Source organism: Ruditapes philippinarum, unplaced genomic scaffold (genome assembly GCF_026571515.1).
Source record: "Ruditapes philippinarum isolate M1 unplaced genomic scaffold, ASM2657151v2 ctg1495_1_1_1_1, whole genome shotgun sequence".
Taxonomy (NCBI): domain Eukaryota; kingdom Metazoa; phylum Mollusca; class Bivalvia; order Venerida; family Veneridae; genus Ruditapes; species Ruditapes philippinarum.
Window position 1 is genome coordinate 3,240 of NW_026862737.1, and position 26,859 is coordinate 30,098.

The 26,859-nt window shown below is 32.6% G+C and overlaps 2 protein-coding genes across 3 annotated transcripts in view; one reads left to right on the forward strand and one right to left on the reverse strand.

The window, feature by feature from the left end:
* Positions 1–749: 749 nt before the first annotated feature.
* On the forward strand, positions 750–18,139 carry LOC132720038 (annexin A4-like; the record flags this gene model as incomplete). 2 transcript variants are annotated; one of them, XM_060704024.1, is given in 10 exon segments in its annotated part: positions 750–844; positions 1,317–1,430; positions 2,943–3,033; positions 3,968–4,047; positions 4,565–4,621; positions 5,582–5,771; positions 8,515–8,573; positions 9,697–9,819; positions 12,066–12,139; positions 15,701–18,139. In XM_060704024.1, coding segments are annotated over 9 exon segments (869 nt in total), but the record flags the coding sequence as incomplete, so codon positions are not given.
* Positions 18,140–20,995: 2,856 nt separating this feature from the next.
* Positions 20,996–26,859, reverse strand: part of LOC132720039 (WD repeat-containing protein 90-like) — a 34,335-nt gene continuing 28,471 nt past the window's right edge. Inside the window, exons 36-39 of the mRNA XM_060704025.1 lie at positions 26,003–26,176; positions 25,475–25,597; positions 24,636–24,720; positions 20,996–22,233 (exon numbers count right to left, since the gene is read on the reverse strand). Of these exons, the coding sequence (XP_060560008.1) occupies positions 22,079–22,233; positions 24,636–24,720; positions 25,475–25,597; positions 26,003–26,176 (537 nt within the window). The 3' untranslated portion in view covers positions 20,996–22,078. The remainder of the gene's footprint in view (positions 22,234–24,635; positions 24,721–25,474; positions 25,598–26,002; positions 26,177–26,859) is intronic.

Sequence of the window (26,859 nt, forward strand, 5' to 3'; positions counted from 1 at the left end):
GAATGCATTGAATGTAGAAATAGAGACATGCCCTTGAGAATAATTGTCAGCTGTAGGTCTTTTTTTTTTCTTCAAAATACTGGTATGTGGTGACTGAATAATGAACAGTGCAGATCATAATCAGACAGTTAATCTTGGTTTGTCACTGGTTACATGTGTAGAATCATTTACCTCCAGTAGGGCTTAGGGTTTAATATTGAAAATTGTCTAAACATATCTAGTTATATTTTAATGTATGAAGTAAGGATTGGAACAAGGCTTTAAATACATGTTATCCGGAACTCAGCAAGTATGGGTTTTCCCCAGCTAATCCATAGGTACAAACTTTAACTATTATCACTTCACGATGGACTTCCAGGTCAACCTTTTATGCTTATTTTCGAACTCTATAAGCTTGTTACACCTACAGATTAGCTGGGAAAATGCAAAATTTTCTTAATTCCGGAGTAAGTCTATTGAAGTAGATTAGTTTGGTTCAAGCCTTGCTAATATGACACCAGTAATGTTTAAATACAGTCAAGAGTATAGTGCCTTACTTTTCTAAGTAAATTCGCTACTGACATTAAAGTACTTACAATAATATATAATTATTATTATTTGTAACCATACTAAAACAAAGACAATCATTTTAAAAAGTCTACTCAGAACTATACATATTTTAGATACCATTAAGCCACCTTTATGGGTTACTGAACTTACACATTTCACAATATACACATATGCATTCACATATTTCTGCATATTTTCAGGCACTGATGAGAAGGCCATTATTGACATATTGGCTTATAGAACAAATAGTCAGAGACAGGATATTAAAAAAATGTTTAAAACTTGCTTTGGAAAGGTAAAATATGAGATTTATCATTTGCATATTGATCATATAAAAGAAGATTTGAAAATATGAAACTGAATGGATTTTGTAAAATTTGAAAATATGAAACTGAATGGATTTTGTATTACTGAGATAGTTTTGTCTGGCATTAAAACTACTGATCTACTGATCTAAAAGTAGTTTTTATTAAACATAACAGTTGAGTGGAGTTTTGATTTGATTATTACACTGTGTTATTAATGTCTACACACATGTAAGCATTTTCACAAATACTGAATGTTGGAGTCAACTTGAGCCTTATGGATTAAATAGTTTTGTTGACTGAATGAAATTAATATGTTTTTAGCTTTTTTAATGCCTTATTCAGCATAAAGGAAAATATAGAATATACATACATCATCTATGTATTAATTGCTAAATGTAACTTTAAGTAAATATCACTAGCTGTTCTGACATATTTCTCAACTATCATATTTTATCATAGGATTTGATTCAAGAATTAAAGAGTGAGTTAGGTGGAAAGTTTGAGGATGTTATAATTGGTTTAATGATGACACCTGAAGAATTTGATGCCTATGAACTCAAGAGAGCAATGAGGGTAAGTGATAGTAAGAAACATTTAATTTAGATTCCTTTAAAGCAGCATGCCTCCAGATTCATGTTACTTTTTTCATACAAAAATGAATTTAAAAGTGAAATATTGTCAAGTGAACAAAGAAAAATAATTTACACATTGCAAACAGCTCTTTCAATCTACATAAATTACCAAAAAAAAAAGAGTTCTAAATAAGCAAAATTAGCCCTTACTACGTACGTAACACAGTAGAAATATGGTGATAGATACCGCTTTAATCAGCCCTTAATCGCATATAACATGTAAATCATTATTTGAATCTTGAGGGGGCCTCCATAGCCGAGTGGTTAAGGTCGCTGACTTGAGATCACAGGTCCCTCACCGCTGTAGGTTCGATCCTCACTCGGGTCGAAATCTTTCATGTGAGGAAGCCATTCAGCTGGCTTAAGGAAGGTCGGTGGTTCTACCCAGGTGCCAATGTGCCTGAAATAATGCCTGGAGGGGCACCTGGGGTCTTCCTCCACCAATAAAGCTGGAAAAAATCGACAAAAAAATCTGGGCGGGAAGCTCTAGGATGGCCCGACTTGAGTGTACGGTCGCCCATATGGGCTTTTTGCCGGAGACCTTAAATAAACGCAATTTAAAAAAAAAAAAAATGAATCTTGAAACATTCTTCGTTCCTTAACATGTCAGCAGAATTTTCTCAAATTTAATTTTCTTGAAATATTTTGGCTCATCTGGAGGCATGCAGTTTAAAGTATTGAAATAGGCCTCTCCGGTGCAATTGTTATGGTCATTGACTTACAATTACTTGAACTCTTCACTGTTACAAGTTTGAATTTCTTTTATTTCCAGTATGAAAGCTGTCCTCTTTACTTTAAAGAGATCAGTAGTTCTACTTTAAGCCCTACATTGTCAGAATTAATGTACATGTATAATAAGGGCACTTTACTTTAAGTGCCCCTCCAATATTTAAGATGAAATCTCATCATAGCTCTGACCTTAACAGTGTGATTGTAACCTAAAACTAAAAGTTCATTTGTTAAGTTGTCTTGACTGCAAATTAAAGCCAATTAGCTGTTGCTCTTTCAAAATATCAACTAGAGTTATTACCCGCTAACATAAATGTTGATAAGTCTACAAAGAATTACTGTTGGTTTTCACTCTAACAACCAACTGAAACAGTGAACAAATTCTCTTAAACAATAAATTGTCTAACTGAAGGAAAGTTCACTGGAAATAGTAACCTATTTGCACACAGGATCCAGGATTTAGTTACCAGAAGAAGAACCAAATGTCAACAAGGGGTAATGCATATTCCAGAGGTGGTTTGACATTTGATCAGTTTTCAAAAAAAATGGGGTCATGATTCCAACCTCATTAAAAGTCATGAAGTAATATTAAAACTTTATGTAATATTCTATTTTAAATCATACATCTATTTTGAAACAGAATAACCAAATCCCAGAGGTACCCATTAAGAACCATTCATTCTGGATACACAAATATGTATATATAAATGATATATATTTTCAGGGTATTGGTACAGATGAAGATGCTATGATTGAGATTTTGTGTTCTAGAAGTAATGCACAAATACAGAGAATCAATGAAGCATACCAAAGAAGTAAGTGCTATTGTACCTGTGTAATCTCTTTTTATCTTCCTATTCTGTAAGTGGAAGCATGGCCGGGTGGTTAACACAACAGAATAGTAATCTAAGGATTGCTGGCCATGTGGGTTTCAACCCAGTCAGGGGCAAGTGGTTGCTTCAGTGAGCAAGACACTTTACACTTATTGCTAAGTACTGATTGGTTCCAGGAACGGATTTGTGAGTGTTTCAATAAGTGTATATATAGCTTATTACACAATCAATCTAGAAAAAATTTCGTATAAATTAACCTTTCTTATGCTAATTTTGTATAATGAACTAGTCCAGTGTTGATTTTGAACTATCCATTATTAGTTTAAGGGATTGTAGGATCAAAATAATGCAATTTACTGTTAGTACATTTAGTCTAGTAAAATATCAAGGACATCCAGATTGGCTTTCAAATGTAAATAATATCTCTTGATGAATGGCAACATTGTTATTATTTTATTGTTTTACTTCACTATGGAAGTTGATAACTTAAAAAGCTTTATTGAAAGAAAGTGTTTCTGAAAAAGGTAATCCTGAACAATTAAAAAAAACTCACTAAAATGTTGGCAACGATTCATGCCATATTTACTACAGATATTCTTCCTGTAACTCTTAGACCTGCTACCTGCTACAGAATCTACTCCATGCAACAAGTGTCAACCAACGCCAGCCAGCTTAGCTGTGCCATCTGATTTTGGTCTGCACAGTTTGTTATTCCGTTTGTTCATAATTTGAAATTTTTCTCGAAAATAAGGAACATTCTTGTCCAGATTGAAAGATGGACAAGTCCATTAAAAATATTGGGCCAGGTAAGGGTAAAAGATGGTGTTTAACATAAATTTGGCTGCATATCAGATGACATTAATGTTTATTATGTTTCATTAAGTGTTTTCTTAATTGTTTAATATTATAATTTCAGTGTACAGGCAGAAATTAGAAAAAGACATTATAAGTGATACATCAGGTCATTTCAAACGACTCATGGTCTCCATGGCAAATGTAAGTGTGTGAATAAACATGTTTTATTATATATTACCTTAAGTTTTACACTAGCATAAGATGTGAAGTCTCTTAAGTTTAATTGCTTTACATGATGTTCTAAGTCTTGGCCCCTCACTACTAATTAACAATTCCCGCTAGTAATAATGGATTCTTTATGTGACATCAGAATACTATTCATATAGCTTAAGAAAGATTATAGAATTTACTCAGGCACCTGATTGTGCCTGAAAATATGTACATTGGAAAGCTGATGTGATGAAACTTTTGTATGACCTTTGCAGACTGTGTGGCCATATAATAGAGAAAAATAAATATTTGTATTTCCTAATGGTTTCAACATTTGAATTAAAGGGATTTTGATACAATGTACTTTTCAATCTTGCAATTTAAGATTATAATTCCATTAAAATTGCAGTGATATTTGAAAGCATATGTAAGAACTGTGTGACAACATATAGTTATGTACATGATAGTTATTTGTATTTTGTATGTTTTTTTTTATTTATTTATTTAGGGTGGAAGAATGGAGAACCAGGCTGTAGACATGAACAAAGCTAATTCTGATGCTCAAGTATGTAATCTCCTCTATATATTTATATAAAATCATCAGTTTGCATAACTATATTGAATCTAAATCTATAAACCGAGAGATAATGCATAAAATATGTGGGAATTTTAAATAATGTTGCAAAGGCAGTTTCATAAGCAGCAGGTCAGTTGTAGAATTTTTGTATTTTGACCAGCAGAATCTATATAGACCCTGTAATGATGGAGGCCTTTGACATTTCATGAAATTTAAAAAAATCTGTAGGATAAGTTTCAGCAATGAGAGAGTTAGGTCTCTATAATTTTATTTTGTTGGTTTTATATGCTAGAAATGTCACATGTATTTTCTGTGACATTTTCACTGACAAAATGTCTGATACCATTCAATCTTCACTGTATTTGCTAATAGTTTAATTATAGTGATTATGTAGATAAGTTTGCAATTCCTAACAGATTAATACTGGCACAGCGCCAAAAATCACTAAATGCTTGTCATATATATAACTGAACTAATGTTAAACTGATGGTAAAACCTACCAATCAATCAAAAAATCATTTAAGGACATATTTTACGTAAATAATCATTGGTATAATTTAATGGGAATGTTATCAATCATGGTAAAGATGATATAGATGCTTTTCACACAGCAAATTATTACCTCCCATGGCCACCACATTGGGGGACAACAACATTTTTAGGCTCACTACCTATGAACTATGTGAAATATACATGTTCAATGAAATATGTTAGGTTCAACTTTAGCAATAGGCCAGGAATGGTGTAAAGGTGCCAGTCTGTTAATGGGATAATGTACAGTGAACCAGACTAAGTCAGCTATAGTTGTTTTAGGAGAATCTGTCGACTTTTGTGAAGTATGTTAATAAAAGCTGGAAAATTGCCAAATTTTAGAGAAAAAAATTAATTGATTAAACTTTGAACTTAACAATAATGTGACATTGAATAAAAACAATTATATTTCCACAGGCCCTATATCAAGCTGGAGAGAAGAGATGGGGTACGGACGAGTCACAGTTTAATATAATCATGGCGTCACAAAGTTACGAGCAGCTGAGGGCTGTATTTGATGCATACTCAAGAATCTCTGGCCGAGACATTGAAAAGGTTATAAAGAGTGAAATGTCTGGTAACCTGGAAATTGGAATGCTGGCTATTAGTGAGTATATTTATTTTTCATTTTATGAAAAGTTGTAGGAATTTTTTTAAAAATCTGTCATTGGTCAATTTTATTATATTAAAAGTATCATGCAGTGATGTGACACTTAATGGGACTCTAAATATCTATACGTGATTTGGCCAAAGGATGAGGAGCTAAGGTAGTCATACTGTAATGCTTTTCGCTAAAAAATTCTAAAATCGGCCAATATCGTAGCAAATCGGTTATTTCCGAAAAGTTATTTTTTCAAAATCTTAGATATTAGATTATTTACTATCACTCATTCCTTATTGATATGTACTCAATGTCCTTATTTATATGTAGTAAATTCAGGTTATGAATGGCTTGGATTTATTGAATAACAAAGAATGTAAAAAATAACGTTCTGGAAAAGACCGATTTATTGCGACATTGGCTGATGTCAAAATTTTTTTGGAGGGAAAGCATTTCAGAAGGACTACCTTAAATATTGTTTCTGTAGAGGCTTTGTGGATAGTGAATGATGATGAAGGCTACTTTTAATTAGTATTTTTGTTGCTTTTTGAAACTTTGTTTTCCTATGAAGAAAAGATTGGTGTCTTATTTAACTGTGAGCATGTTACAACAGGAAGCTTTTATATTTTTGTAAAACATTGATTATCATAGTAATATTTCTTTGAGTGGTTATATGGCATAAAGGTTCCAGTATAAATGATTGTAGGCTTATATTGCTTGAACCATTAGGTTAGGGTTATATTACAAACAGCCATATATACACAACCATATATCTTGTCAAAAATTTATGATACTGTTATTATACAGCACAAAGCTGGGGAAAAATGAAATTACTTTATAAATTTACAAAAGCCAAGTATGTAAATAATATAAGTTTCTGTACTATTTTATGGAAATAAACATTAACAAATGCTCAGTACAATGAAAGATAATTATGCCCCCACTTCGAAGAAGAGGGGATATATTGCTTTGCACTTGTCGGTCTGTTGGTCCGTCGGTCCGTAGACCAAATGGTTTCTGAGTGATAACTAAAGAACATTTAGGCTTAGGAACTTCAAACTTGGTATGGTGATTGGTCATGACCAGTAGATGACCCCTATTGATTTTGGGGTCAAAGGGTCAAAGGTCAAGGTCACATTGACCTCTTGGGTAAAAACGGTTTCCGATCAATAACTAAAGAACCCTTAGGCCTAGGAACTTCAAACTTGGTATGGTGATTGGTCATGACCAGCAGATGACCCCTATTGATTTTGGGATTAAGGGGTCAAAGGTCAAGGTCACATTGACCTTGTAGATGAAAACGGTTTCCGATCAATAACTAAAGAACACTTAGGCCTAGGGACTTCAAACTTGATATGGTGATTGGTCATGATCAGTAGATGACCCCTATTGATTTTGGGGTCAAGGGGTCAAAGGTCGAGGTCACATTGACCTCTTAGGTAAAAAGGGTTTCCGATCAATAACTCAAGAACCCTTAGGACTAGGTACTTCAAACTTGGTATGGTGATTGGTCATGACCAGCAGATGACCCATATTGATTTTGGGGTTAAGGGGTCAAAGGTTAAGGTCACATTGACCTTGTAGGTAAAAACGGTTTCCGATCAATAACTAAAGGACCCTTAGGCCTAAGAACTTCAAACTTGGTATGGTGATTGGTCATGACCAGCAGATGACCCCTATTGATTTTGGGGTCAAGGGGTCAAAGGTCAAGGTCACATTGACCTTGTAGGTAAAAACAGTTTCAGATCAATAACTAAAGAACGCTTAGGCCTAGTAACTTCAAACTTGGTATGATGATTGGTCATGACCAGCAGATGACCCCTATTGATTTTGGGGTCAAGGGGTCAAAGGTCAAGGTCACATTGATCTTGTAGGTAAAAATGGTTTCCGATCAATAACTAAAGAACCCTTAGGCCTAGAGACTTCAAAGTTGGTAAGATGATTGGTCATGACCAGCAGATGACCCCCATTGATTTTGGGGTCAAAGGTCAAGGTCACATTGACCTTGTAGGTTAAAACGGTTTCCGATCAATAACTAAAGAACCCTTAGTCCTTGGAACTTCAAACTTGGTATGATGATTGGTCATGACCAGTAGATGACCCCTATTGATTTTGGGGTCAAGGGGTCAATGTCATAGTGACCTTGTACTTCATGACCATTTCTGACCAATAACTCAACAACTCAAGTTGCCTTGGTAGATATTTTTATGTGCTTTTGGTATACACATTTGAAGGTCTTATGTAATATAACAACTTGGCTGTCATTAATGAGGCCTATGTGATTCATAAAATTTATGTATATATTATTTTGTAAGTTTTTTAATAACTTTAATTGCTGCACACAACCTATGGGGTCACAATTATATTACCTTGTGACTAGTCATGACCAGTAGATACTAGATAACCCTTATTAATTGCTTGTTCACTTGGTCAGAAGTCATGCATAATAACCTGATCACATGACAAATTGGCTGCCGATAGGGGGCATACATGTTTTGCAAACATATCTTGTTAAGGAATAGAGTTCTAGCTCACTAGAACAAAGACAACAGTTTGAGCAATAAAACTAGGGTAATAAGCATTCTTTATTGCTCATGTTTAACTGCATTATAGGTTTTAAAATAGTTCTAATTAGCAACTACTGAAAGAAGTTGGTTATAAAACAAGCCATTATTCACTATTGTTATTTGATTAATTTTGTTATTGTTTAAAAATTTTAAATATGGGCCAACTTTTTCTTTCTTTACAGTTAAATGTGTCCGAAACAAGCCAGGATACTTTGCAGAAAAATTATACAGATCCATGAAGGTTTGTACAATAACATATTGTTTTGTCTCTTTGTTTTACAGCCAAAATATGTTTGTTAATTTCTAAAGACTGACTGAAGTAAAATGTTCGTAATTCTTGTACATGTACTTTACCTGCTTGCAACAACTGAAAATACTCATGCGACTGGTGCAAATTAAGATTAGCTGGCATATCTGTGCCAGCTAATTATGATTGGATGTCGTCAATGACGTCATTTCCATATACATAACATAGTGTAAGATAAGACCTGTAAGAAGATAAATATCTGATTTGTAAAAATAAACAGAAACTTCTTGAAAAAGATTGGTTTAACCCCTCGAAACGGGTTGTCATCACAGACGTCATTTCTGTATACTGGTACATTACATAGTGTAAGATAAGACATGTTAGAAGATAAATATGTGATTTATAAAAATAAACAGAAACTCCTTGAAGAAGAGGGGTTTTACCCCTCGAAACGTTGGAGATAGAAAAGTTTGTGTAATAGATAATTATCATCTGTTTATGGTCTGCAATGTTCCATGTGTACAAGTTTTCAGGTAAAATAGTTTTTAGGCATTTGCCTTAAGTTTCAGATTTTAATACACTTCAAAGCATTCTTTTTCTTTATATAATCATTAAAGTAATGCTCAATTTAATTTAGGGGTTTCAGGTATCTTACATTTTGAAGTTGGACCTGTGCTGCTTCAGTACATGTAGTTATTTTGAAATGTCCCTAAAGATTATGAGGGGCGTCAGTTGCTCAGTGGTTAAGGTCGTTGACTTAAACCCAATCTTTCATCCGGCTAGCTTATTGAACATCATCGGTTCTACTGAAGTGCCTGTTTGTGACTGAAATAATGCACTGAGGGGCACCTGAGGTTTTCCTCCACCAGTAAAGCTGGAAAGTGGGCATATGACCTACACTGTGTTGGTGCGACGTAAAAATGAAATAAAAATCAAAAATGATATAGATGGTGATTGTTTTGTCCAGATTGAAAGATGGACACATCCATTTAAAATATTTATATCCAAACAATACAGATAATAATAATAATAGTAAACCATACTTTTTAATAGCACTATGAATGCACATGTTACTGGTATAAATGAGAATTAATGCTAAGAATATTGACTATTACAGGGTGCTGGTACAGATGATAGAACATTGATTCGAGTCATGGTAACAAGGGCAGAGGTTGATATGGTACAGATCAAACAAGAGTTCCAGAAGATGTATGGTCAAAGTTTGGAACAATTTGTTAGGGTTAGTATAGACTGTATTTATATTTTAACTTGAAATAACAGTCCTGTGTACAAATAAAACCTGTAAACAGGTCTACAGACTGTATTTATATTTTACCTTGAAATAACAGTCCTGTGTACAAATAAAACCTGTAAACAGGTCTACAGACTGTATTTATATTTTACCTTGAAATAAAGTCCTGTGTACAAATAAAACCTGTAAACAGGTCTACAGACTGTATTTAAATTTTACCTTGAAATAACAGTCCTGTGTATAAATAAAACCTGTAAACAGGTCTACAGACTGTATTTAAATTTTACCTTGAAATAACAGTCCTGTGTATAAATAAAACCTGTAAACAGGTCTACAGACTGTATTTAAATTTTACCTTGAAATAACAGTCCTGTGTACAAATAAAACCTGTGAACAGGTCGACAGACTGTATTTCATGTTTCGGCTTGAGAAAAAAAAAACAATAAAAAAAATTATGTAATTTTATTATGTATGTATGTATGTATTATATGCTTAATGAGGGTCCATCCACCCTTTCAGGCACTAAGATTGCAAACCCCAGACATGTTGCCATTCATGTCCTTTCTGTTAACCTCTTCAGGAAATTTTTACTGACACATTCAAGGACTGTTTGATATTTTTAGCCTGTAAAACAGAACAATATGAAATATTTTTTGTTAACCAGTCTACATAATAGAATATTTTCATGTTTTGTATATTGTAAAAGTTTGAAAGTAGTATTATATTGAATATTTCTGTAGAAAAAAAAAATTCTTTGAGATGGTTTTTCAAAATGAATATATGAAATATAGGCTCATTTAGAATTGTACTTCAAATCAGTTTAAAAATGCCAGATATTTCAAGTTTCTTTTCGGTATAGGTGTTATGTATTATTTTATTAGGGGAATGTGGGAAATTGTTTTGAACTTTGTTTTTCAAAATATCATAAAAGTTTCTACTTGCTAGGAAATTGACCATAGATTGTTCTGACAATGTATTCTGTTAGTTTTATGAGGTCTTATAAAGCCGGTTTATTGCCATGAAAGTTGTCTACCTGTACTAGGGTTTTAGTTAGACAGTTAAGCTTGACTGATTCCTGTTACATTATAACAGGTTCATGATTTTACATATTCAAATTTCCCGAAAATGCAGACAAATCTGTGTTTAAGATTAAAATTGCTGTGACTACATGAGGACAAAGTGCTGAGACTTTATGTGATTGCCTATTGTCCATCATATATTGTGTGTTGTTATCCTCAATGTATTTAAACAAAATCTCCTTTTAAGCCAAAGGTGCGAGCGGCATAGCTCAATCAGTTAAAGCATGAGACTTGTAATCTCAACATTGCGGTTTGGATTCCCGGGCTGGCCAACTTAAACTACTAACGAATCTTTCATATGAGACTTTAAATCGACGTTCCATGTACGTTCCATGTACTAGTACTTAAACACTTGGCACGCTGAAAAACCAAGAAAGCTTCTAGAATTGGGGCATCTTTCTGCATCTGTATCTTGCAATATCATACAAAATCTAAATTGACTAATATGCTTCTGTAGGACTCGCCCATATGGGCAACTGGTGGCAGGTATAAATAAACTCAAATACACACATACAAAAAAGCCAAAGTTCTAAAATGGTCTTACCACTAGGATAATGTTGTCCACTTTACAGTTGACTTAGGTGAGCGATACAGACCTACATGGTTCATTTGTAGATTGGTAACTTTAAATCAGATTTGCCTGATTTGGTGTCAGTGTTGTACTTGTTTATTAAGATAGACATATAATTTATAGATATTACCCATATCGTGACTTACTTTTCATTCTAACCAAGTGCTTCAATAATTTATTTGAAGTTTTAAGAAAATGTAACATACTAATTTAAACATTGCTTTCACTGTATAAAGAACCACATATTTCTTGAGACAAGTATTTGAGTTGCCTTAATAATTGAAATAAAAAAAAAAGATAAATTATAAAAAAAAAAGAAGAAAAAATACGCTTTGTCCAAATATTGCTAATGAGTTAATAATCAGTATGCAGAGTTATGCCCCTTTGAATTTAACTGATCTGTTGGATTTGGGGGTTTAGTAGAAGTGGAAGAGATACAGGTGATGGCCTAAAAGCACATTCCTAGTAGCTTGTTGTCTATGCCATGTTCCCCACATACATTCCCTGTATATTTTCTCCATCTTTTGTATGTTTCTTTTTGTGATTTTTCTTAATTGGCACGAAGCACTCTCTGTAAATTTCAGGACGATATTTCTGGAGATTACCGTCGTGTAATACTTGGAATGATTGGCGCAGGCTACTAGAACCACTACTTGATGTATGTGGTTCCTTATATTTTTTACACCTGTCTTTACTCTGTACCTTGTTTTAGTTTATATGTATATAATTATCTACATGTATTGAATGGGCTGTTTACATTATTTTTACAAATAGATACTTGTGTGGTTTCACAGACAGAAACAGTAATTTTGTATTCATCCTTTGTGTAATGGGTGACAGTTCAATTGGAATTGTTTTCATTATTGTGAAATTGGGAAAAAACAAAACATGACATCATCCATGTTACGAATTGTGACACCATTTATGGGAATATAGCATTTTATAGGCATTGTGAACTGGACCTGTATTAGGACTGTCTAAGAAAAGGAAAAGCAAACAAATTAACTTGAAAAATAATGATTAACAATTGATCAGGCAGTTTTATTGAATTTGGTCTTAAGTTGGTTTCAGACCACTATCTCCTGTGTGAAAGTCCATAGACTCCACTACTACACCATACAGTGACCATAGTGGTCAGTAGAGGTTTTTTGATAGAATCAACGGGTAACCATTCTTTTAATGGCAACCTCCTTTTGAGTCATTGTAAATCTGAGATATTTGTACAAGTTCCCTCACTTTGTGCTCTTTAGGTTAAATGGGAATTATATTGTAGAATGGTTTCCCTTATGTACATGTAATTGATTAGTTAATCGAAATGCCAAGATAAGTTACAGCTGTACTGCATACAATTAAAAAATTAAATTATTTGTATGATTATGCTTTACTGATCTTCAAAGATAAATTCCAGCTTTTGTTTTATTGTACCATATTGCATATGGAAAATTATTTTTATAAAACCTTCATGTAATTATTTTATTGTCACCTTAGTGCAGTAAAGGGTTAACACCAATTAGAATTTTAAAGGAGTTAACCCGTTATTGCACTAAGGTGACTTACTACTGCTGAAAATAAGCCTACACTTATTGGATTATTTTAACTGAATTTTGAAGTCATGTATTTTCAAGATGGTTTCAAAATTGAAAGATATGATAAATCACATAAGTGTCAATTTGTGAGAATAACCAATTAATAAAAATGTATATAATTACATACATGTAGTTTTGTAGCATGCTTACTTTCTGCCTTGCTTTTCTGTGTACTGTTACTTAATTCTATAATTTCATAGAGGTATTCAAGCAGAGCTAGAGGATTTTGAAACTTGGGGAAGAACAGTGTTTCTTTTTCATTTCTTTTCTGACTTCACTCAATCACTGGATTTTTTTTTTCATTCCTAAAAAATGGGTTATTTGATAAGTATAATTGTCAACAGATTGGTGAATAAGAATTATCATAATTGGTGACATTTTATGTTATATACAAAATGAATTATCATGGGCCAGGTTTTTTATATGACAATTTGTAAACAGTTAACTAACAGTATTCAAAAATAAAAATAAAAAATTCAGTTTTGGTACCTTAATGAACTAAGCGCTCTTATCTTTTTATTCTCCACATTATCTCCTTTTGTCTCAAGTACAATATGTAAGTAAATAAAGCACATGGTTATGGTTTCATGGAGGTGATAAAAGTTCAAACAAAAATATGGTTGTAGAGTATTTATAAAAGTCAGGCAATTTTTATTCAAATGTTTTACTAACTCTTTTAGAGAGGATACATATATATAATATTTATATTGGACAATATGTTTTTATTAAATCAAGTATATTTTGTATGTTTATTGATGTTGATAATTATCCACTGTTTACATGATTGACATGTATTACATGTACATGTATCTTAATTTGTTGCATGCCCTTAACATTTACACTATCGTTTGTGACATCTGTGGTGTTAAAGTTATAGTGCCTATATCTTAAACCCAGAGGACTGCTTTGGTTATAAAATCTGCAAATATGCAATTTCACAAATTTTACATGTATTAAGGGGAAAAAAACTTTACACAAAATGTTGCAGTTGAATATACAGAACCTGAATGGAGCTTTAAAAAAATCAGTGTGTGAGTGCAAAACTATTTTACCTGCTTTACCTGCATTTTACTTTTATGCAATTTCAACTTTTACAGTCACTTGCTGTAGTGACAATTTCTAATTGTCTACTCACTATTAAGCACTACAGTCTATAATCAGATTTTATTGAAACTTTACAGAAATGTAAAACTATGGAAACAGCTATATAAGAGAATCCTTTCACCTTGATAACATTAATATTTAGGGGGGAAAAGGTATTTGCTATGAAATGCAAACCTGGATACTATTTTTTTCGGTCTTGATTCAAAAGCGCATCCATCGCAGAGTGATTAAGGTCATTTACTTCAAACAACTTGCCCCTCACAGTTGTGGGTTCGAATTCTGACAGGGACTTATGATTCTTTCATATTAGAAAACTATCCAGCTTATTATGTCCAGGAATTATGGTGGTTCTACTCAGGTGCCTGCTTTTGTACCTGAAATAGTGCACGGAAGGACACCTGAGGTCTTCCTCAACCAGTAAAGCTGGAACGTCGCCATATGACCTATACTTTGTCAGTGTGACTTAAAACCCATTCAAACAAACAAACTATAGATTCAAAATTTTTCTGTTACAACTTATGAAAAAGCATAGAGATTTTTTTTAATTATTCCTTAAAAATGAGGATATTTTGATAAATATAATATCAACATATTGGTGAATAAAAAATAATCATATAGGTGACAGTGAATCTAATAATAATAATAGTTTATTTAGTTAGTTAACATTACATTATATGTGTGTTGATATGGATTATTCCTACATGATAATTAATATTGTACAGTATGATGTATGTAAGGAGAATGGTGTTCTAAATTTAACAAAGAATCACATTGCATGAATGTTTTTATAACTGATGTAAAATGTGGTCAGTCTATATAGATATGACCGTCCAGCTCTTAGTGCATGTAGAGACTGTCATAATGTCTGCTGATTTTTACAGTAAAAGTTGATAAATGACAGCTATAAGAAATGTATAATTATATTTTGTTTTAAAACATGTGTGATTTATATTGTCAATTTTAGTCAATCAATATTATTCATATTTCCTGCTTTTTTGACCTGTTTGATGTTGGTTTAAGGTTGTAGTCAAAATCATCTTTCCTGTTTCGGCACCATCTGACGTAAATTGTGTTGGTGCGCTACAAAACATATTTCCTGCGTTTAAGGTCAAGCAGCTCATGCTATAATATTATTGCTTATTATATTAAGAGCCAAAGATAGTGGCTGAAGTCTTTCAACAAGGATTCTCCGTTTGTGGTTATGGTTGCAGGTTTTGAATTACTTGCCCCTTACTGCTGTGGGTTCAAATCCAGACACACACTTTGAATTCCTACATGTTAGGAAGCTGTCCAGCTAGTTTAGGGAAGGTGTCCATTTATAACAGAAATAAAACTTTCATCAGTAAAGCTTGAAAATTGCTCAATTTATATAGGAAAAAGTAATTTCCCCATGACTTTTAATGTATAACATGTGTTTAAAAAAACAAACTGTATGGCTTAACCTTAGACAACTTATGTTATCATTAATTCATATAAATCATATTAAATAACAACTCAACAAGTGACCTGTTGTTTTTACTATATTTCAGGGAGATACATCTGGAGATTACAAGAGGTGTTTACTTGCTCTGCTAGGAGGAGGGTACTGACAGCCTTCACCACCTTAACTCCGCCTACTTTCCCACATTATGACTAGTATATTAATATGTTACTAGATGTTTATTTTCATTTAAAGTCATATTTATTTTTAATCCCTTTTGTTGCCATATTTCCATAGATACCAACTTTGTTTTATTAGTGCTATAATAATATAAGAAGAACAATTCAAGAAAATTGATGACAACAAAGAAGCAAGACAACAAATAATTCTGGATTCTTTCACCTGGATTACTTAATATGAAAATCATGTATTAGATTTATATGTACCAAGTAAGAATGATTTGCTACGCAGATTGATTTGTGACAGACTGACAGAATAATTTAACTTTAATGTTTTTGAAGTCTTAGAAATAATCGATTAGTAATAATTTACTGTTCTGTGAATTATGGGCTTTCTTTAACTTGCTGGAACCAAAAGTGATATCCCTTGTCACCAGTATAGAGCCAGGCTAGCCTGAACATATGTGCAGTCTGACACCAGGCTTTATACTGTTGACTGATCAACTTTGATCTTGATATCCCCAGAATTGAAAATGGACAGTTCCAAAGATTTCAGTTGGAGAAATCCATTTTAAAAATACAGCAGGTCACAGGTTTAAATTACAGTAATGGTAATAACAGTTTTGTAAATGTATTAGTAATTAACTTGCTTTTAAACCAGGTTTATTCCATTCATTTAGAGGGATACATCATACAACTAGACTTGAATTTGAATTGTATGATTTATACAGCAATAACTTCACTTAACATTAGAGATGCATGACATATTATCTTATCCACTTTACATATTGTTAAAATATCTATGTTTACAAACTTAATACTAATAATTAAGGTGTCAATTAAGATTTTTCTCAAAATGCCATTTAGGTATCTAAGTAATTTGAATATGTTAATATACTATACTAAGATTTGATTATGGACTCTTTTTTGCATAATATAATGATATTTGAATCTGAAATTTCCATATATACTCATTTTATTAAAGAAATATATGTTAGAACTCAATAAACTTTTACTCCGAACTTTTAAACTTACTTCTCTGCTGGTTTTTTTTAGTTCATTAAACTGGTTTTATGAAGACATTTTTCATGTTTGCAATAATTGTGTGTTAGTATTTTTTATGTGTATAGATGAGAATAAAAATGAGATAAAGTGAAATATAATTAAATTAAATTAAAATATTAACCTTTGAAACGCATGCGGTTTGTTTCTGGAGGCATTACTTATTCCTTGACATATCTTACTTTTGATATTATTTCCATTCTTTTATACATTTAGTATATAAATATATATTTTCTTGCATATCAGACAGGATTATCTACCGTTTACACAGATGCTAGAAAAACCTGTCTTACACCCCAGCATGTAAGACAAGTCACTTGTTTTAAAAGATGTCAATCCCATGTGACTTGCAAACAAGTATTATATACTTTGTCTATGATTGTTAAAGCACTATTTGGCTGCAAATGTATTTTTTTCTAAGCACTGGAGATGTTAATATTAGGTGATTTGTGACATTGAAAACTGAATAACCCTCTTAATAAATCATTATAAATACAATGTAACAGTTGTAATGTGCAAATTCAATATTTAATTTAGATTTACCCTTTTATAAAAAATTTCATTAAAAATTTGGGGCCAAAAAAGTAAGTCTTCAGAAAGATTCAAATAAAATGTACATTTAATTTCCCCATGTAAAAAATACATTTTTCTGTTGATTTACCATCAAAAAGACACAAAACGAGAAATGTATCTGTTGCTTAAGAACTGTTTTTCTTTTCTTTCTTTTTTTATAGAAAAATATCTTTTTTTAAACTGCATGACTTGTAATTTATTTATATTCAGAATTAGATAATTTTTATCTTCTATTTTATGCCAGGTTAAATTTTGCAAATAATATTTTTCTCTAGATATCTTTGTTGTCTGTTATATATTATCATTTTGTTTATATTTTATGTATTAAATGTTATTTAATCTACATGTATATCGTTAATAAATAAGACAAAAAAATCTTGGAACTATTTCCAGTTCATCAACAACATGGGCTTCTGACATTATCTTGGAAATAATCTTCATGTGTCAAATTGACCCAAACTGTCGTACATTCTGATACAACTCAGATGTTGTTATTTGTGCCTATTGTTTTATTTTTTCTCGGATTTTGTCAAAAGTTGAAGAATTTGTTGATGAATTGGCTTATCTCTACATTATACCAATTACATGTACTACCAATTGTTCAACTATCATTATTCTATTTTACTGCATGTATAATAGAAGACTTTAATAAACTTGAATAGATGAAAGCTTATTTAATTGCTGTAACTATTTTTGCTAACTTGTCTTTAGCAAATAAAAATGGTGACACAGTTGTTTTAGAAGTTGTAATTTTCCCCCCACACATGAGAATGCTGTGTCCAAGGTATCTTTCATGATCAATTGAGAAGGGAATGTTTTAATAGATAAAATTTGTACAGTTGTGATTTTTTTACAGAGGTGTGTGGGGAAAGGGGGAAGTGATAAGTAACGCTGACCATATTGTATCCATCGGGATATTCTTCATAACAGTACCAAGAAACCACCTCGTCCCATTCATTGACCATGTTTAGTTTCTTACTAACATTGATATATTCATTTATTACTAATGGAGTCTAAATGTGCTTCTCTTTCAGACAGAAGCAGGACCCGAGTTGAACCACTGACCTTTCATAAGCTTCTTAAAAACGTTTTCTTACATGACAGAATTTTACGTCACTGATGGGATTTATGATTATTTATTACATGCTTTTCGGTGGTTTATAGAAATATATCAGTGATATAAAACTGGTAATTTCACTGTTTCAAACAGTGAAATTACCACTTTGATAATTTCACTGTTTTGAATTTAAGCCCCTCACGTTGTTTCAGTGAAATACCAGCGTGCACAGTACTGGGTACCAACTTAATGACATCACGTTGTATTATTATTTGGCGCGCTTTTCATTCAGTATTAGGTTTAATGTCTTTTTAAAAACGTTTCTTTGCATGTAATAAAAAGAAAATTTGTTTAGTTTAGTGTAAGATCGAAATATATTTCACCTTGTGAACACCAAAAGTTCATATTTCACTCGTGGCTGCGCCACTCGTGAAATATACCTTTTGGTGCTCACTCGGTGAAATATATTCCGATCTTACACTGAACTAAACAAATATCCTCTATATATTTGATATCGCAACCATGATATAAACAAACTGGTATAAAGGTACTGTTGGTCTTACCTATGATTTACAAGCATTTTAGATAGTTCACAATATATTGCAATGTCTGTAAATATCGCATTGATTGCAATATTTTTTGGAATACCCTGTCCAACTAAGTGGGCTCACAAATTGTTTGAATTCAGTGGTCCGCTGTTGTTCTCACTTAGCTGGGAAGAGGCCTTAGCCTCTTTATTTGGGAGAAAATTATGGATAATTTAAGAAGTAAAATAGCTGTTTCAAGTCAATATTGGAAAAAACTGCATGATTCTAAAGGAAATTTCAATTGAGAAAAGCCATAAACCTTTCATAGGTCTTTGTTATAGAAGGTAAAAAAATCACTGGAAGTTAACCACCAAAATATATCTGACGGAAGACGGACAAAACCCCACCAGTTAAAACCCCACCACTCAAAATTTTATAGAGTGGACAAAACCCCACCACTTAATTTTATAGAGTGGACAAAACCCCACCACTAAATTTTACAGAGTGGACAAAACCCCACCACTAAATTTTACAGAGTGGACAAAACCCCACCACTTACACAATGTACCAATTATTGGGCAAGATTTGATGAATTAAAATATATATAATATACACATTTTTTTTAAAGTTCAATATAACATTTGTGTAATATAAGAATGAACAATTTTATTAACAATGCATTTACATCTTGCATGTGCAATATGCAAAAAAGGTGTACAAACTGTACACAAAAAACTTAATCCAAATCCCTGAAGAACAAAACAGATTATTTATTGATGTTTTGATTGCAAAAAAGGTGTTTCAATCTGTACACACAAATAAAATCTAAATCCCTAAAGAACAAAACATGATAATTATAGCATATAGCATTTATTTCAATAGCAATATAATATAATGAATGAGATTATACAAACAATTTACAAACTGTTTTAAATCAACATCAAAGAGTAGTCGTTTATATGAGACTGTGCCACATTTATGACCTTGAATTATCCATTATTATTAGTTTCTTCAAATTCATTTCTTCAATTTATTTATATAAAAAATAAACTTCTTACTATTAATCAAGAATATAGCACATTTTCATCAATTAATGATAGCACATTTTGTATAGCACATTTCTAGTTTATTCAGTTGAGTCTATTTTCCTTCATTGTACTTAGTTTAAGCGGATACAGTGGCCGCTAGCCTAAAGAAGCTCAGGTACAGTCTTCTCCTTATTGATGAGTTGTTCACACATTCTTTTGAGTTTCTGATGATGCACAATTGTTTGTTTTTTTAACATGTTTACAAGAAAGTTTTGTCCACTCTATAAAACTGAAGTGGTGGGGTTTTGTCCACTCTGTAAAATATAGTGGTGGGGTTTTGTCCACTCTATAAAATTCAGTGGTGGGGTTTTGTCCACTCTATAAAATTTTGAGTGGTGGGGTTTTAACTGGTGGGGTTTTGTCCTACATTCATATCGGACCTCTTACAGATTTGGTACCCATCATTGATGATGCAGGTAAAATTAAGTACCGGTATATGAACTGAGGTACCAGTAAGAACCATCCAACTTAAACCTTGTGTAATATTAAAAAACCATTATTTGTACAATGAATTTGTCTGAAAAAGATCATAAACTAATATTCCTCAACAATTTCATTCCAGTAAAGGTGTATTTCAAGGCAAGTCGAAAATAAAACGGAAGTATAACCTTATATCCATGAAAATTAAGACATAAAATTATGTACATGATTTTATGCTACAAATGGATTCTAGCGCAGGAATGTACCTACTTTTACTTTTAAAGTAAAACAAAAAACAAGATATGGTTTCTACTTTTATTTAGCACATAATAAATAAATAAATGGACGGACATTAACAAAATATGAGATTTTATCACTATTTTTATACAATACATTTTATACACTTATATTTCTATACACACATAGATTATATAAATATATGCCTGTACTATACATGTATTAAACTGTACAGGAAAATTTTCATGAAATTATTTTTCCCTTTTGCAGTACATGAGAAGTACATGTATGTAATGTTTCCCTACAAAATCCTATAGAAGTTTCATCTACATTTACAACATTGATAAGCAAGTTTTTACAAAACACATGATGCTATAAATACTTGCATGATAACTTGTAAATGGTATATTTTTACAAATTAAATTTATAATCACTGATTTTTGGCTTCACTTCAAACCAAAACCGGAATCAAAACTACTGGTCAATTAGAAATTATGAGTATACATCTACTAGCATATCAAGCAAAAACATTAAAAATTTAGAGGTACATAATTAACGGAATTCTTAAAATATATAATTATTGGAATGGTTTATAAATGTGGATGTTTTTAATACAAAAATATACATAAAACTAAATGCAATTATAAATATCAGACCTGGTTAAGTAGCATCTTAAACATCTTTTATATAAATAATCTTGTATATAAGGTGGCAAATCAATCATTAACTAATACATAATTTTATTTATCAATTTGTTACTAATTGATCAAATACCTTAACTTTAAACATGTATCACAACTTTTGACAAGATGGTAGTGTAACATTACATGCATTATTACCTATTAACACTAATAATAATTCCTTTCTCATGCAAGATTCATGCGGGAATGAAAATTTATTTGAACATAGTCAATAGCTCTTCAAATAACAGACTCAGTAATTCATTACATTTTAAACATTTATCACAGAATATCATCTCAGATGTAAAATAAAAATAACACTGTTAATGTTACACTAAATTTTGAAATAGTAATATCTTTACTATCACAGTGTAATCAGTGTAACATTCTACACTAACTTTACAGCATATCTCACTTATGTTGCACCTCAGATTTCAGTGTAACATTCATAAATATCACAGTTTCCTATCTGTCAAAATGTTACACTCAACATCTCAGTGTAATATTTCATGCTATTGAAGTGTCACATAAAAATGTTACACTCCAACATGTCACTGTTACATCTTGTACAATTAAAATGTCACATCCCAGATGAATATTCAATGCAAGTGTCACATCCTAGATGAATATTCAATACAAGGCCTCAGTGTAACATTCTATATTATCATAGTGCCACATCCCAGATGAATATTTCTGCATGAGAGGCGGAGAAAAGATATTTGCCATCAGGAGAGAATTTTACAGTCTGAACTCTATCATTATGTCCTATAAAGTCCTGGAAACTGCCTTCAAAATAGTCCAATAGTTTCAGCAGGCGCTCTGAAACAAAGGTACAATTAAGCTTTAATTACATAATGTCTGATACAGGATAATTAAGTTCCTATATAATCGTTTAATTATTTCATTCATTGACAATGCAGCAATTGTGTTCATACTTTAGTTTTGTATTTTCTAATACCAGATATCAGATACATGTACGTGTATGGAAATCATAGACTTGAGTGGTTAGGGTTGCTGACTTCAAACCACTTGCCACTCACCATAAATGGTTTGAGCTGAACAAGGGTCTTTGCATTCTTTCTTGTGAGAAAGCTATCCAGCTTGCTTATGGAATGTCCGTGGTTTTACTCAGGTGCCCGTTTGTGTCTAATATATAAACAAACAAGAAGCGCCGCAATGCGACGAAAACCAGGTTTTCAACGACCAAGTTTTGATGTGACAGCAATCAATAGGTCAAAGTGCACTGAAGTTATTGAGTAGATACTGAATATTCTATTGTAAGCAAATTACCTTGACCTTGCTCCCAGATATCTTAGTGGCAATCCAAAGCTGCCACTCAGCAAGTTCGGTGACAAAAGGTCAAAGCAAACTCAAGTTATAACATGAAAACTAAATGCATTAACCTTGATCACAGACACCTGGGTAGCAATCCCAAGCGGCCTCTTGATATAAGCTACCCATTCATCAAGTTTGGCGTCAATAGCCCAAAGCAAACTCAAGTTATTGAGCAGAAACTGAATTTCTATTTTTAGTAACAGTGACCTTGACCTAGATCACAGACACATGGGTAGCAATCCCAAGCTGCCTCTTGATATAAGCTATCCATACACCAAGTTTGGAGTCAATACGCCAAAGCAAACTCAAGTTATTGAGTTGAAACTGAATTTCTATTTTTAGTAACAGTGACCTTGACCTTGATCACAGACACCTGGGTAGCAATCCCAAGCTGCTTCTTGATATAAGCTATCCATACACCAAGTTTGGTGTTAATAGGCCCAAGCAAACTCAAGTTATTGAGCGGAAACTGAATTTCTATTTTTAGTAACAGTGACCTTGACCTTGATCACAGACACCTGGGTAGCAATCCAAAGCTGCCTCTTGATATAAGCTATCCATACACCAAGTTTGGAGTCAATACGCCAAAGCAAACTCAAGTTATTGAGCGGAAACTGAATTTCTATTTTTAGTAACAGTGACCTTGACCTAGATCACAGACACCTGGGTAGCAATCCCAAGCTGCTTCTTGATATAAGCTATCCATACACCAAGTTTGGTGTCAATAGGCCCAAGCAAACTCAAGTTATTGAGCGGAAACTGAATTTCTATTTTTAGTAACAGTGACCTTGACCTAGATCACAGACACCTGGGTAGCAATCCCAAGCTGCCTCTTGATATAAGCTATCCATATACCAAGTTTGGTGTCAATAGTCCAAAGCAAACTCAAGTTATTGAGCAGAAACTGAATTTCTTTTTTTAGTAACAGTGACCTTGACCTTGATCACAGACACCTGGGTAGCAATCCCAAGCTGCCTCTTGATATAAGCTATCCATACACCAAGTTTGGTGTCAATAGGCCAAAGCAAACTCAAGTTATAGAGCAGAAACTGAATTTCTATTTTTAGTAACAGTGACCTTGACCTTGATCACAGACACCTGGGTAGCAATCCCAAGCTGCCTCTTGATATAAGCTATCCATACACCAAGTTTGGTGTCAATAGGCCAAAGCAAACTCAAGTTATTTAGCGGAAACTGAATTTCTATTTTTAGTAACAGTGACCTTGACCTTGATCACTGACACCTGGGTAGCAATCCCAAGCTGCCTCTTGATATAAGCTACCTACACACCAAGTTTGGTGTCAATAGGCCAAAGCAAACTAAAGTTATTGAGCGGAAACCAAAAGTTGACGCCCGCCCGCCGACTTCGGCATTACAATAACCCGGTTTTCGTTGAAAACCTGGTTAAAAACATTTTTTGTAAAAATAAAAGTATTTTTCACAGTAACAAGTGACTCCCTTAGTTAAATGATACACCAATCTTTGTGTTATGGTGATGGTTGTGGTTCAAGTAGCAAAGTGTGATGTAACCTCTTTGAGGAGTTTGGAATGTAGTGTGCAATGCAATCACAAAACATCTTAACTGCCACCATTAAATAAATCACCATATATCAAACATTATTTTAGTCAGTGATATTACTAAAGATATATGTATCATGAACCTTTACACTGCTGGAACAAAAAGTGATAAGCTTTGCCACCAGTATAGAGCCAAGCCATCCAGTACATCCATGCATTCTCAGGCTAAATACTGATGACTGATCAATTTTTGTATGCTGATACTGAAATCCCCTAAACTTTGAATGGACTGTTCCAAATTCAAAAGCTAGACAAATCCATTACAAAAATTTAGCAGTTATAGGGTTAAATATCAAGACAATACATACCATTAGCACCTATAGCAATGAGTGGACATTCAGCGACCAAATCTAAACTTCTACACCAGTGAGTTAATGCTAATGTCCTCACAACCTGAAATCATTCATCACAAATTATCAATTCATTCCTCCTAAATATAAATTTTAATACAAATTTGAATTCATCAATTTTGTTACTTATAATATGATTCATTCATCAGATGCTACTTGTCCTCTCTTAGTATTTGCCACTTATTTCTGAACAATATGGCACAGCATGAGTGACTATAGATAGGTTCATTATGTAAAAATAACTTGAATAAACTTATACCAAAATAAATGTGTGTTTTGTATGATTGTTCTATAACTAAATATGTTTAACTGTTGTTGTTAATTAAATTTTTTGAATCATGAAAATGAAGTAGTAATACAAGTCATAATAGTTCATTAGTGGACCATTAAATAAACAATTAAAAAGCCTAGTTTTTTTATACATTATTCAAACTGTCTGTAGCAGCAGTAAAAATATGAATAGGGCATTGTTCTTTTAATGTCTTGTTAATATTCTTCGCCATGACAAAACCAACATAGTGCGTTTGCGACCAGCATGGATCCAGACCAGTCTGCGCACGCGCGCAGTCTGATCAGGATCCATGCTGTTCGCTATATCGGTTTCTCTACTTATTATATTTGTAAGCGAACAGCAAGGACCCTGATCAGACAGCGCTGATGCGTAGGCTGGTCAGGATCCATGCTGGTCGCAAACGCACTATGTTGGTTTTGTCATAGCGCGGCTCATTTGCTTTTGTAATGACAATTTTTGAAGTACAAAAATAATACAAACAAACGAAAAAAACAGGTAAATTTACCTTTCTTTGAGACAAGCTGTAGAACTGCATATTTTTCTGCATACCATAGCCAGTATATACAATAATATCTGGCTCTTCTGGTGAAAATCTCGCTATACTTGGTGGTAATTTATTGAATACAGCCTGTATTAATAATAATAATTAAAAAAAACTTTTTTGTTTAAAAATAAAACAACTTTATTCAAGAAAACAAATGTACAAGAATTTTTTTAATATTGTCACATAGTAAATAGTAATATATTTAGAAAAACATAGACAAGACATTCAAACCTACACCTTACATAATAACATCCTTACATAATAACATCCTTACATGTAACAATTTAACATAAAGTTTGCAGTATAATGCTTTCTCATGAAGAATGGTTTTTTTCTGATTTAATCAACTGGTTTCTTCACTTGTTTTACGGAATTTTTTATCTAAAAAAATCTACTTCAGTCTTAGGACTTTTAACAATATCACATACTTTTCTTTAAACTCCAAATAAAATGACAAACTTTTCTCTATCATACTATGAAAAACTTCACCTGATCATTTTTTGGCAATACTGAGCCGTCAGGCCCAAAGGCTGGAGCTGGGAATGTCAGCCAATCAACAAGCTCACAAAAATCTTTTGACCAATCAGCACTCCATACACTGACACGCCTATCTGCACTGGTAGCCAACCAGAGCAAAGGGGCAGATACTCCCACATCTTGATCCTTAATACAAAATTCAACAGAACATAATTATATATGTAACATTTTCGAATATAATATCTGTAACTTTATATCTATTCAGTAGTTAAAATTATTGTTGTAACTGTCACGGTTCAGAACTGTTCACTATTTAGGGAAGAAGATGTGTAAACGGTCGGATAACTCAGTCGGTAGAGCCACGGAACCGTGTTCCGAGGGTCCCGGGTTCGAGTCCCGGTCAGGCTGCACATTTTTCTCACCCTGTGACATAACATTTATTCAATGTTTTTGTTAAAATAAAGAAAGAGTAAACATTTGTTGGTTTTTTAGCCCAAATGGCACATGAAAGGGCAAAAGGTGACTCCTTTACTGATGGAGGAAGAACTGTGGAGCCCCTTTATGCATTATTTTAGGCACAAGCATGAGAAGAACCACCAACCTTCCATAAGCTAGCTTGACAGCTTTCTCACATTACAAACATATTTATACAAAGTTTCAACCTTTTGCCCTATTTCAATCTGTTTAGTGTATTCAATTGTTTACAAAAGAAATGACAACTTTTTTTTCTAATTAATTTATAATATCCAAGACCCAATGACGTGTTAAAAACAAAATCTTTTATATATTTACACCATCTTTTATTACTTTTACTATGTTATAATAGATTGCAGACTTCCAATATTGACTTGGAAAAAAAAGACTAAGGT